Source organism: Dipodomys spectabilis, unplaced genomic scaffold (genome assembly GCF_019054845.1).
Source record: "Dipodomys spectabilis isolate Male_0828 unplaced genomic scaffold, ASM1905484v1 ptg000017l, whole genome shotgun sequence".
Taxonomy (NCBI): Eukaryota; Metazoa; Chordata; class Mammalia; order Rodentia; family Heteromyidae; genus Dipodomys; species Dipodomys spectabilis.
The window spans coordinates 19744959-19759383 of record NW_024870694.1 but is presented as its reverse complement, the minus strand read 5'-3'; the positions used below and the strand labels follow the sequence as shown (position 1 = coordinate 19759383).

The following is a 14425-nucleotide window of genomic DNA, read 5'->3' as shown; positions in this document are numbered from 1 at the left end:
CCTTGCATGCCTGAGGCCCTGGGTTCAATTCCTCAGCAACACATAAGCAAAAAGAAAAAAGCCGGAGGTGGCGCTGTGGCTCAAGTGGTAGAGTGCTAGCCTTGAGCTGAAGAGCTGAGGGACAGCGCCCAGGCCCAAAGTTCAGGCCCCATGACCGGACCCAAAAAAAAAAAAGAAAGAAGGTCCTTAGCTCCGGATATCATGGCACATCCACCCTGTACGACAGGCCTCAGGAAGACAGTTCCAACAGTGTCATACATGGATGGAACTTGGTGTTAAGGGACCTGGGTTTAATCTGAAAACTTCTGAACGGATCTCATGATAAAATGCTTGTCGCCTCAATCACAAGCTAGACTCAATTCTAAATGACAATTCCCCCTTAAAACTCCTTAGGGACAAAACGTTCTTCTTTTTTTTTTTTTTGGTCCAGTTGTGGGGCCTGAACTCTGGGCCTGGCCGCTGTCCCTCAGCTCTTCAGCTCAAGGCTAGCGCTCTACCACTTGAACCACAGCGCCACTTCCGGCTTTTTTCTTTTTTCTTATGTGGTGCTGAGGAATCGAACCCAGGGCCTCATGCATGCAAGGCAAGCGCTCTACCACTGAGCCATACTTCCCAGCCCAAAACGTTCTTCTTTTTGAGCTCAGGAGCACAGCTGTGAGCACCGTAAGAGGCTGATGCCTGGGTGCTTGCTAGGTACCAGCCTGGCCTGTGCTTTAATTTGGAGCATGTGGTGACACCTCATGCCCACAAGAGGGTGCTACAAGACCAGTGGTCTTACGGCATCTTTAAGTTTTGAAGGGAAGTAGTTGAAGACAACCTTCTACCTCTTTTTTTTTTTAAATCATTATTTTAAAGATGGTGCACAGAGGGTTTACAGTTATGGAAGTCAGGTAAAGCGTACAGTTCTTTTTGGACAATGTCACCCCTTCCCTCTCCTGTCTCTATCTTGAAGACTTTTCAGGACGTGCATTGGCTCAGACTCTTTCCTGTGCACGTGCTTATCTGTCCTAGACTAAGCAGGGAAGAGGGAGAATTCCTGCAGCTTTTCTGCTCAAAGAACAGCAGAATAGGCATTTTTGTCCTTCTTTTACCTGAGTGCCATCCCTTCTTCTATCAGCAGAAATTATTATTTTAAGTATGATCTGCCCTTTCATCCTCTAGCTCATGTGAAGCCAAGAGGAGACAAGTCCCAGCACGGCTCCATTCTGGGTTTCAGTTCTCCTAACATAGACACTAACAAATTTAGACCTACCACCTGGGTCAGGAGAGATTTTTAAAAAATCGACTGTAAGGAGTAATGTAGGGGGATAAATATGATTCAAGTTCAGAAATTGCTGTACAGTTAATAAATGCTAATGATACTTTAAAAGGGGTAAGAAGGGCAAATTCCATTTTATTCATCAATCACAGACACAGACTGTCATAAGGTCTTTGTATAGACAAGTTTTTGGAGCCAGAAGTCTGAGCCTGAATCATTAGCTCTAGAAGTTGGGATGATTTATTAAACCTGTCTGAGTCTCATCCATAAATGGATTGAAATAATATCATGACTTTCTATATTGTGAAGGTTCATTCAACTCTGCATTCATTCACAAAGTTATCTGAGCACCAATCATTTGACAGGCACTGTTTGAGTAGTTGGAGACACAGTTGGGAAGATAGGAAAGGTCACTGCCACCAGGGGGTTATGTTCTACTGGGAAGGTAGATGTAAAAGATAACCAGCTGGGTGCTGGCGGCTCACCCCTTAATCCTAACTACTCAGGAGAGCAAGATCTAAGAATCATAGTTCAAAGCCAGCCTGGGCAGGAAAGTCCAGGGGATTCTTATCTGCAATTAATCAGTGAAAAGCTGAGAGTGGAGCTGAAGCTCACGTGGTAAAGCACCAACCTTGAAAGAAAAAGCTAAGTGAGAGTGTGAGGTCCTAAGCCCTAAGTTTAAGCCCCAGTACCGGCACACACACACAAAGTCTTACTCTGTGACTGAGAATGAAGGGGATAGAGTACAAACAGACAGCTGAGGAGCTGAGTGGCAGGGTAGGGCTCTGACTGGAGTGGTGGGGGACAGCTCTTGAGCATGCAAGGCCCTGGGCTGCGCACACACTGAGGAGTCCCAGAGGTCCACAGCCTATTGGAAAATCAGAGAGGAGGCCAGGAAAGCACAGACACATAGAGGCCATCAGGCTGGGGGGAGGGGCAGGGGGCGTGCACCTGGGCCTGGTCTGGTCTTAGTATAATAAATGTTCTCAAAAGGTGTCCTATGGTATTCACAGATGCCACAGGAATGAGAGACCATCATCAGTCTTGGTATGGGCTGCATTCTGACTGTAAATGAGCAATTATTTACAATGTCTTATCAGAGCCTACTTTCTCTTTCCTATCTCTCCTCAAATGAAAACTGGCATTTCAAGATATGCTTTCTTAAGATCAGAAAAAGTAACCCATCAGGGACTCGAGGAGAGCAGGCTGCATCATCTGACATCTCATCCAAAGTCCCAAGCTCCGGGGCATCGCCACGGAACCCTACACCTCCCTGTGGCAGTGGGATTCTGTCACCCTGTGTATTGTATGACAGAGAAGGGACTTTGCTTTTGAGAGTGTGAGAAGCGCTTCTGACAGCAGGGTGGGAAAGGTGGGGTGCTGGTGCGGGTGCCAAGCCAGGCATGCCCTTCTGACTTAAGAGGCAGTGGGAGGTGCTGGCACCATCCAGGGGTTCATTTTCAGTTCCCAGGCTGAGGGCCTCTGGGGCCAGCCTTTTGTCCGTACTGGACTGCTGGGGAGTGGGTGGAGGAACGAACACCAAGTAAAAAGTCAACAGTTACAGCAGCTGGGCCTGTTCTCCTGGGAGACCTTCAGGGGGCAAACTGTGTGGGACACTGGCAGGTAGGTGAGAGTCTAAAGCAGCGCAGGAGGCTGGGGCCAGGCAGATGAATCATTCCAGATACTGAAATAGCTTTGCTCCCCACAGACTACAATGATGGGGGCTGCTCCCCACAGGGAACCAGGGATATGGGACTAGCGAAGGAGAGGACTTGATGAGCAGGACTGGCGTGAGGACACAGCTTTCCAGAATCCAGAAGGTGCGCTGCTCTCTGCCGGCCTGCCAGAGCGACTGCAGCAGAGCGACGGCACAGTGGCTGAGCCACCGCTGTATTTCACTCTGGACACTCAGGAGCTGCCGGCAGCTAAAACTGGGAAGTTTGCACGCTAGAGATGCAAGACTGGAACACAGATCTCTGTGTCTGACTCCATGGCCCAAGATCTTAAGTATCATACCCAACACTGAACACACCTGACACTCCTGGTTCAGGAGTTTAGGGAATGTGTTATAAGAAAAGCTTCTCTAAGGAGTAAATGATTATGCTTCCTGTTGATTCTATTTATATATATGAACAGCTGGTTCCTTAGACATATGTGTAAAGAATCTTGTATATACATTTTTCTAATTTGGGGAGGGAAGGGAAATAACAAAATACTGAAATAAGGATATAGGTTGACCCATTGTAACAATGAGATGTGCAAGACACTACGTTGAAAATGAACTTTACAACTTTGGTGAGGGGGGAGGGAGGAGTTAGGGAGGTGGGGAGGGAAGGGATGGTAGGGGAAAAACTAAGGAGGGGTAATAGTGCTTGATAGGAAATGTACTCATTACCTTACCCATGTAACTGTCACCCTTTTGTACAGTATCTTTACAATAAAATATATATATATATATATTTTTAGGTCTGGTCGTGGGGCCTGAACTCTGGGCCTGGGTGCTGTCCCTCAGCTCTTCAGCTCAAGGCAAGCGCTCTACCACTGAGCCACCTTCCCAGCCCAATAAAAATATATTTAATAAAATATTGTTGGTAGGAAGATATGAGAGAATAAACATAAGACAAAATTTGACTTAAAAAAAAAAAAGAGGAGCAAGGCTGAGAACAGCAGGCTAACGCTCCCAGTTAGTTAATTCAGGAAAGAACAGCTCCCAAAGAATACAGAAACCAAGATAACAAGGAAACCGGGAACTCCTTCAAAATTAAAAAACAAAACAGAAAAGTCCTTCATAAATCTTAAGGAAAAAAAGAGAAAATACATCTATCTTAGGAATTAAAAAGTGAAGATTTAAAAGATAGTCTGTTTTGTTTAACTTTATGCATGTACATACATATATGTGCACGTGCTATCTATATGTGTATGTGTAGATATACATATTTGCAATATATATATATTATATATGGAAAGAGATGAAAATTTTTCTCCTCTGGTGCTAGGGATTGAACTCAGAGCCACACAAATACTAGGTAAACACTCTACTACTACAAATGTTTTTTTTTTTTAATAGGAAAATACAAAATCAACAAAACCCAATCAAAAACTTATAAGAAACTTAAAACGTTACAAAGATATTTTCTCTAAACACATGGTACTAGTTTCAGATGCTTATTAATGGAATTGATCAACTCTTCCAAGAATAGCTAATTTCTATGTATCTTTTCCCTTTTCTCAAACATAGCAAAATTTGGACATCTTTCTAATTCATTCTTTGAGGAAAAGGCAAGCTTGCTGCTAGAAACTGTCCATGATGATGCAGAGCTGTGGTAACTGCTGTGTGGACAAAAGGCTGAATGGTATGGGACAGAGTCCAAAAATACGACTTAGGAGAAATTTAGCCCATGACCAAGTTGGCATTTCAAGACAAATGCTGAACGGTCGATTACTCAATAAACGATTTGAACAATACTAAGTATTCGTTTGAAAAAAAAAGAAAAAAAGGTTAGATCACCACCTGAAAGTGGAAGCCTATATAAATTCCCTATGGATAACAGATAAACAACTTTCCCAAAACAAATAACCAAAAACTAGAATGGAATATTTTTATAGTCTTGGATGGGAGGAAGTTTTCTCTCTAGCATGACCAGAAGTCCATAAGAAAACACCACTGATTTAACTACATGATTGTGCTAAGAAAATCTGTGAATATTTAAAATGCATAAATACTTCACTGCTGTAATTCTGGTTGGAAGAGACTTTACTTTCACATATAATCCTGGACTTATGTGTAAGGATACTCACTTGGATAATAGGGAAAGCCTGAAATCAACCCTAATGCCTTAAGATGGTATATTGGTTAGAAAACTTATGGTAAATGCATGCAATGCTATTACTTCCAAGGTGTGGGGGTTGGGTGAGATTTGGGTAAGAAAAACTGAAGGGAAGTTTTACACTTTACCTTGCATAGACTAGTTTACTCGTTCACATACACAAATACATCACGAAATATTGTAAGTAAATCGAAGAGCAACAACAACCTGGTAGAAAATATTTACATCACAAGTGGTAACAGCCTTAATATGTTAAGAAAAGTAAAAAATAAAGTCACTACATGAAGACTTCATTTAATCAATTTTACAATGACTCTATGATGTAGGTTATTTTCCTTTTTCTTTGATAATGAGACGCAAAGGAATTAAAATTCACTTGCCCAGGGTTAAAAACAGCAAGTGAAATGCAGAAATGCACACACAGGCAGTCTGCATGGACCTAAGCTATCTGCTTCTCAATAGACTAATCTTGATTTACTGACCTAAGATCCTTTGTTAGTTAAAAAAAAGAAAATCCTTTTTTCTTTTGGTCGGTCGTGGGGCTTGAACTCTAGGCCTGGATGCTATCCCTCAGCTCTTCAGCTCAAGGCTAGCGCTCTACCGCTTGAGCCACTGCGCCACTTCCAGTTTTCTAGTGGCTTACTGGAGATAAGAGTCTCACGGACTTTCCTTGCCTGGGCTGGCTTTGAACTGTGATCCTCACATCTCAGCCTCCTGAGTAGCTAGGATTACAGGTGTGAACCATTGGTGCTCGGCCTTTTTTCTTTTTTATTATAGAGTCTTGCCTAAGCTGGTCTTGAATTTGTAGGCTCAATAAATTATCCACCTCAGCTTCCTTAGTAGCTGGGACTACAGGCATGCACCACTAAGCCTAACTGTTTATCAATTTAAAACTTAAGAACAGAAACTGATTTTTTTTTTTTTTTTTTAGTTCTGAGACTGCCACTTTTCCTAATTAACTAGTACTCTTATCAACTGAATTATGCCTCCAACCCTAAGAAAGGAACTTACTATTTGATTAAAATAGTTAACTACTATATTACTTAAAATCTCAGATGTAAGCCAGGTGCCAGTGGCTCAGGCTTGTAATCCTAACTACTCAGGAGACTGAGATCTGAGGATCACAGCTCAAAGCCAACCCAGGCAGTAAAAGTCTGTGAGACTCATATTCAAATAAGCACCAGAAAACCGGAAGTGGTACTATAGCTCAAGTAGTAGAACACCAGTAATTCAAGTAGTTCAAGCCCCAGGACTGACCTACTTCCTCCCCCACCAAAAAAAAATCTCAGATGTAAAGGAATAACTAGCAAAACTATTTTCAAGTTTAGAAACCACCCTGCTATCATATTAAAATCAATCTTGTTTTAATGTAGAGTTCAGCAAATATTTTCTGTGTAGAAGCAAATAATATTTAGGCTTTGATGCTCACATGGGTCTCTGTTGCATCTCCTCAGCTTTGTCATTTAATTGAAAAGCAGTAGTAGACATTATGTAAATTTCTCTAAAAATCATTTTTCTGTTTCAATAAAACTTTATTTACAAAAATAAATGGTCCTCAAACTATGCTGACACCTATTTCAGTTTTTAATTAAATGTTTACAGTGCTGGGGATTGAATTCCAGAGCCACTGAGCTACACTCCCCCAGGCCCTAGTGGTTTATTTATTATGCCTTTTCCCCACTTAGATGACTTAGTCTGCATGATGGCCTGGCTCCTTTTTTCGGGGGAGGGAAGGGGTGCCAGTCCTGGGACTTGAATTCAGGGCCTGGGTGCTGTCTCTGAGCTTTTTTTCTCAAGGCTAGTGCTCTACCACTTGAGCCATAGCTCCACTTCTAGCTTTTTGGTGATTAATGGGAGGTAGGAATCTCATAGACTTTCTTGTCCCTACTGGCTTCAAATCCTGGTCCTGAGATCTCAGTCTCATGATAAGATTACAGCCTTGCCCAGCTGATAGCTTGGTTTTTGTAGCCACCTTTTGTAGGGCCTGGTTTACAAGGAAGGAGCTATTCCTTGATGCCTTTTAATTGGACCAAGCATTACAAAAGGAGTGCAGAGATGTGTACCTCTCATAGGAGTCTTACTCCCTGGAACAGCCATATGACTGTCCTAACTCCCACCACAAAGCTCCAACTACCACAAGCTCCTCCTACCACAGACACACCCACCACACCTTCAGTGCTCTCCGCCACACAAGGCATGGTGTTGGATTCCATCCGTTGGTTTAAGGGAAAATGGATTCAACTAGAATCAGTATGGAGTGATACAGAAATGCCTCAGAAGAACTATCTATGAACAGGCCTGCTTGCAGAAAGCTTATGTGTATGCGACTGAGAATGCAGGTGCCACTATGTCTGTGTTCTGCCAGTAGTGCAGCACAATGGTCGATCCCACCTGCCTACAGAAAAGCCACACAGCCAACTAAGAACTTATATCAACACCAGAATGCCAACACCAGAAACCAACTCTTAGCAGGAAGCAGGGGCTGAGGTCATGTTTCCATTTCCATAATGCCAATACTGGGGGAAAGGAAACTTGCTTTAAAAATAAACAATATTGCTGGATGCTGGTGGCTCACAGCTGTAATCCTAGCTACTCAGGAGGCTGAGATCTGAGGATCGTGGTTCAAAGCCAGCCCGGGCAGGAATGGCCGTGAGAGTCTTATCTCTGATTAACCACCAGAAAACTGAAGTGGCGCTGTGGCTCAAGTGGTAGAGCACTAGCCTTGAGCTGAAGAGCTGAGGGACAGCGCCAGGCCCAGAGTTCAAGCCCCACAACTGACAATAAATAAATAAACAAACAAACAATATTAGTAATATTAGGAATAAGAGAGCTGTCAAGTATTCTCAGCCTCAACTTACTAATATTACTAATATCTTGAATAATGCTTGTAAATAAGAACAAGTGGAAGCCACACAAGTGTAATTCAGACAATACATATTTATTGATAACCACTAAATAACAGTGCTGCTTAGAAAAACTGCATGTTTTCATTTAATTTTTATTTTTTTATTTTTTTAATTTTTATTTTTTTTGCCGGTCGTGGACCTGAACTCTGGGCCTAGGCGCTGTCCCTAAGCTCTTCAGCTCAAGGCGAGCGCTCTATTACTTGAGCCACAGCGCCAGTTCCGGCTTTTTCTGTTTATGTGGTGCTGAGGAATTGAACCCAGGGCCTCAGGCATGCAAGGCAAGCACTCTACCACTGAGTCACCTTCCCAGCCCCATGTTTTCATTTAAAAAGCTGCTGACTAATAAAATATAATTCAATTGAGTTGTAGACGTAGGTTGGAAATGTGTGTATATATGTATGTATTTTCAAGAGCCATTCAGGTAGTTCAAGACTGTAATAAATGACTAACACTCATCAATGGTAGTTGAGCAAAGAAACACCTTTTTCCTTAACAATAAAATAGGCTTCTAGCTAATGTTTTCTAGATGATTTTTCTTTCATAGCTATGACATACTATGTTTACGAATATATTGATGGTGATTTAATATCAATTTGTCAGCCTCAAAAAAGTTCTAAGAGATTCACACCATCTTCACTCATGAGAGAAGCCTCCAGAGGCAGCTGTTAGACCTGACTCAACACAAATGCAGCAATGCTTCACCAGGAGGTGCCCAGAGCAGGAGCGACCTGCTCTGTGCTGAACTACTTACAGCAAACGGGTGATAGGGGCCAGTAGGGGGGACTCCACGGGGCCCGGCTGGTGGAGGCAACACTGACAGTCCTGTTGAAAAGATGCCAAGTGCACTAAGGTTCAACCCTGGAATCAGACTGGTTTGCTGTTGGGAAGAGAAATGGAGAAAAAAGGATGAGAGGAGGAAACCGGACAGGCCCAGCTGTCTTCCAATCAACTCCATTCTAGCATGTGGCCTCTTCCTCCTGTACTCTGGGGAGGCCAAACCTCAGTCTGGCCATGGTATTCCTTCAAAGCTATGTGCCACCTTTAGGAGTGTCTATTTTGTTACCGTAGTCAACAAGGTCCCCCGGTAGGACCAACTCAGGCTGCCTCTCCAGCTTGTCTCTTGCTAGGCTCTCTTTCCCACCCTACTCCATCCTGCTCCTCATACACCCCAGGCTTCTTTCTCTCACCTCTGGATCTGGTTTAAGGCTGGTTTTAAGATTTGGGGCTCAAGACATCTTCAGCCTCAGCTTTTCAAAGCAGTTGGGATTACAGATACATACCACTGTGCCCTGCTAATTTTATTTTACTCATTTTGGTGTTGGAGACTGGGAACTAAACCCAGGGCTTCATATACTTAAATATAAATTCCAATGAGCCACACACCCAGCCCAGATCCTCTGTGTGTGTGTGTGTGTGTGTCTGTGTGTGTGTGTGTGTCTGTGTGTGTGTGTGTTGGTATTAGAGTTTGAACTCAGAAAAGTCTTGTTTCTGCTAGGCAGGTGGTCTACCACTTGAGTCATGTGCAAAGCTTTTTGGGACAGGGTCTTGCCAGGTTATGCCTGTGCTGGCTTGGACTTCAATCTTCCTATTTATGATTCCTGTGAAACTGAGATGATACGTTTGAATCACCCTATCCAACTACTGGTTGTCCAGGTTAGCCTCAGATTATGATCTTTTCAATCTCAAGCTCTCAAGTAACTGGAATTGTAGCCGTGAGTCACTGTACCTGGCTAATTTTAAAGCATATTTTTAAAAAAAATTTAAAGAGTAATAAGACAATATCACAGAAAGTGTAGAAAGTAGGAAAAACTCCACTTTCCTAACATTTTCAGTTATCTATAGCCTTCCTCTCTGTTTCATTATTTTACATAACTGTAACTGTAGTCCCATATATTCTCATTTTTTAATTTAATAAATATTGTATAAGTATTTTTTCATTTAAAAATGTGATCATAATGGCTTCACATTGTTGTGTCTAGTTTGAGGTTTATCATGATCTACTAGTTGTTTTAATGCCTTTCCCCAAGAAGGTGAGAAAAACTGCATTCTAAGGTAGTTCCTTAGCTGAATGCAATTATTCTTAGAAGCTGTGTCCTCTCTGCAAACCCATGCATGGGTAAACCAGTAAAGGAGGAGGCCTGAGGCACTTACGTTGACGGCTAGCATATCGTTTTCAAAGGCCTCACGCAGCTTTTTCATTATCTCCATTTCAGCATTTGCACAGGCTTCAACTGTGCCTTTCACAGTGATGGTTCTTTCAGGGTTGTAGATACTCAAATCCTGCAAACTAGCAGATGGAAAATAAAGAGAGAAATTTCCTTTCATCACAGAAAAAAAATGAAATTACACAAACAAATCTTGGTAGAGATACAGAAGACTGGACTCTCTTGCAAAATACTTTGGTACAGAATCTCTACTATTTTATCTGAAACCTTACTAGTAACTTCTATCAGTCCATATTTGGCTGATTGGCCAATCTGGGTAAGCAGGCTTTTGGGAGGGTGATTCTTTTAGGAGGGGTATGGGTGTTTTCTTGTTTTGTAGTACTATGATAAAACCTAGGGCCTTGTTCAAGATAGACAACCACTCTTACTACTGAGCCACATCCCTAGCCTTTGTTTTTGATTATAATGGAGAGAGGTGCATCATGGTACAATGAATAAATGCAGCTGAATAAGTTTAGGATGCAGAAGTGCTCAAATGTTGATTAAGAGACACATTAACTAACGTTAATAGGTGACTTACGATGAGATGGTTATCTTGGTCCCTGTCTCATGTTCAATTTTCTTCAAATTTCTGCCTTCTTTGCCAATCAGTCTTCCAACCAAGCCATTATGGGCCAAGATTTTCAAAGGAATCTCTTCCGCTCTAAAAGAGACAAACAGTAACTTAATACTTAAGATATAGCATGCTTTTTCTTTTATTTTTTTGTTGGTACGAATATTTGAACCCAGGGCCTCACGTTTAGCTCAGCTTGTTTGTTCAGCTGGCACGCTACCATTTAGCCATTTTTCTAGTCTGGTTTTGATAGTTATCTAGAGATAGAATATCCTGGACTTTTCTGCCCAGTCTAGCCTTGAATTGAGTTCCTTTAGATTTCACCTTCCTAAGTAGCGAGGATATTACAGGCATGAGTCATGAGGCACCTAGCTTACTCTGCTTTTGTTGTTGTGGTGGTGGTTTATATACTAAGTGGTCATGGACTTTAAGTGAAGCAGGTCCCTTACCAATTCCAGCTCATGAATTCTGATGAACATAAGTAAGTTAAACCAACATGATTCAACTTCCTTGCAGTAACTGGTTAGCAGTGGGTCCCTGAGGCAGATCTGGCCAGTGAGATAGGAATTAAACACAGAACCACCATATGATTCAGCAATCCTACTCTGGGCATACATCTAAAAGAATGGGAAATGAAATTATTTGCAAACTCAGTCACAGCAACAATCTTCACTAGTAGTGAGATGGAGAAATACAAAATACAAAATTCCCCTCATGAATAAACAGATGTGGCATACAACACAATAAAATACTATTAGACTTAAAGGAAAGGAAGTCTTGTTTCATGCTACAACATGGAAGAACTTGACGCTTAGTAAAATAAGTCCATCACAAGAAGACAAATACTGTGTGATTCCATGAAGTACCCAAAGTAATCAAACTTGTAAGAATACAAAGTATAGTGGTGGGGTTCACCAGGGGTAAGGGAGGTTAGAAACAGAGAGCTACTTCATGGTTACAGAATTTCAGATCTGCAAGATAAGAAAGTTCTGGATACTGATTTCATAACAATGTAAATGAATACATTTACCACAATTTAATTGTATACTTAAAAATGATTAAGATGGAGCCAGGTATAATGGCTTAAACCTGTAATTCTAGCTACTTAAGAGGGAGAAAGATTAGGGTTTCATAGTTTAAGGCCAGTTCAGGAACCTCTCCACCAAAAAATTCACAAGTGCTGAGTGCTGGTGTTCACACTTATAATCCCAGCTACTCAGGAAGCTGAGATCTGAGTATCAGAGTTTGAAGCCAACCCAGGCAGGAAGGTCCATGAGACTCTTATCTCCAATAAACTACCAAATAGATGCAAGTGGAGCTGTGGCTCAAGTGGTAGAGTGTTAGTCTTGAGCAAAAGAAGCTCAAGGAAAGCACCTGAGTTCAAGCTCCAAGATCAATGTTCTCCCTCCCCCCCCCCCCTCAAAAAAAAAAAAAAAAGAGGAAAGAAAAGAAAAGGAAAAAAAATCACAAGGCATTATCTCAACCAATGGCTGAATGTGGCAATGCTAAAGCCACTTGAATAAATAAACATGAGGATCACAGTCCAGGATAGCCAGGCCTAATAGGAGTCCCTATCTGAAAATAACCAAAACAAAAAGGGGCTAGTGTCGTGGTTCAAGTGATAGCCTGTCTAGAAAGTGAGAGGCTCTGAGTTCAAACCCCAGTATGCCAAAACACTTTTTTTTTTTTAAAAAAAAGGTTAACATGGTAAAATTTATGTCACATGTGTTTTAGAAAATCCTTAAAAACATTTTTTTTAACAGGTAGTCATGCCCTCCTTCAAGCTTAGAATATTTTTCTATGGAAATAGAATACCTGAAATCCAATAATATATCATCACCAAGAGGACAGAAGCCATCACAAGAAAAAGAAAATCAGAAAAATGTCCTCACAGTACTTTGAATCCATGATTCAAAGGGCCTTAAAGTTATTCTAACTTAGGGCTTCCTGTTATGAGCCGTAATTATTATTTCTTACTCTTTAGGCCACTTATGTTTCCTATTACTTGAGACCAAATTGCTAGACAGATGCATTACTACAGAAAAAGCTTGGAAAATTATGCTTTGTAAAAAAAAAAAAAAAGCTCCACCAGAATGTAACTTTAGAGGGCAGACTGTTTTGTTCAATTTGTTCACTGCTCAGTTCCTGGCATGCAAAGTACAGGCTGGCACACAGTAAGGTGCTCAACAAATACTTTGGAAGTGAATAACAGTAAGGGTTAGGATCCTGGTTCTCCTGCATCTTTTTCCCTCTACTCACCCCCATCAAAGCTCTGTCACCTACATAGTAACATTTTCCCTAAGACCCTCATGTCCCTTCCTGTCCCATAAAACCTTGATTAGGGCCTCACATGACATGTAGTCATAAGACACTGCATTTTTCCACTGTAGCATTTCTCACAGCTGCACTTAATTACTTACTGGTGTAATTATTTCTTTAGTGAGTGTCTCTCCCACTGGACTGTACACTCTATCAAAGCAAGGACTATATTTTACTCATGATGGTAGCTTCAACAATCGGGGCTGGGAAGGTGGCTCAGTGGTAGAGCGCTTGCCTTGCATGCCTGAGGCCCTGGGTTCGATTCCTCAGCACCACATAAGCAAAAAGAAAAAAGCCGGAAGTGGTGCTGTGGCTCAAGTGGTAGAGCGCTAGCCTTGAGCTGAAGAGCTGAGGGACAGCGCCCAGGCCCAGAGTTCAGGCCCCATGACCGGACCTCCCCCCCAAAAAAAAACAGAACAAAAAAACAATCATCACCATGTGTAGCACAGTGCAGGTACTCAGAAAACTTCATTGCAAAGGTGAGCTAGATGCCAGTGGCTTATGCCTGTAATCCTAGATATTTGAATAGCTGAGAACTAAGATTGTGGTTCAAATTCAGCCTGGGCAGAAAAATTCAAGACTCTTGTCTCCAATTAACCAGCAAAATAGGCAGAAATGAAGGTGTGGCTGAAGTGGTAAAGCACCTGTCTTAAGTAAAAAGCTAATGAAGTTCACACCCCAATAAAGGCAAACAAAAAACAAAAAGAAAGAAAAGAAAGAAAGAAAGATCAAAGGTATTCAAACTCCAGCTTGGCTCTACATAAAAGCTTAAAACTTAAAACTCAATTTACAGATCAGTCTATTTGACTATACTTTTCTAAACTGCTGCATCTCAGTCAAAGGAAGGAGAAGGGTATTATTTATAAAATTCTCAATAATTTAGATGAAAGAAGGGTTAAGCCCTTCTTTACTATTCCAGGAACAGCAAATTGATAAATGAAAGAAAAGGACTTCTTCATGTAATCTAAGTATATATTTGCAAAGTTTCTCTCACAAATGACTTTCATCTTGGTTTTAGAATAGTCATAAGTCACATTATTTGCCAAATTAATTTAATATTCAATTCAGAAACTACCACCACAGTCCACAAACAGATTTTTGTCAATCTGACAGTCTTTTAAAATATAATGTCATCTATTCTATTCATTCATTATAATACAAAACCAAATTGTTTAGCAAGATCTTATATTTGCCATACAAACTGATACAATGCTTACTACATCATGGTACCCTAAGAGAACTACTCCATGAAAGAAATGGAGGGGCAAGATAAAAGAAAAAAAAAGTAAAGAGTAATGCTATCCCTTATTTAAGAAAATGTAACCCTAATTTAAGAA

General features: G+C 41.3%; 1 protein-coding gene across 1 annotated transcript in view; it reads right to left on the bottom strand.

Annotated features, from left to right (window-relative positions):
- Igf2bp2 (insulin like growth factor 2 mRNA binding protein 2) overlaps positions 1 to 14425 on the bottom strand; it is a 157254-nt gene that overhangs the window by 13658 nt on the left and 129171 nt on the right. Inside the window, exons 8-10 of the mRNA XM_042670010.1 lie at positions 10737 to 10859; positions 10143 to 10278; positions 8743 to 8868 (exon numbers count right to left, since the gene is read on the bottom strand). Of these exons, the coding sequence (XP_042525944.1) occupies positions 8743 to 8868; positions 10143 to 10278; positions 10737 to 10859 (385 nt within the window). The remainder of the gene's footprint in view (positions 1 to 8742; positions 8869 to 10142; positions 10279 to 10736; positions 10860 to 14425) is intronic.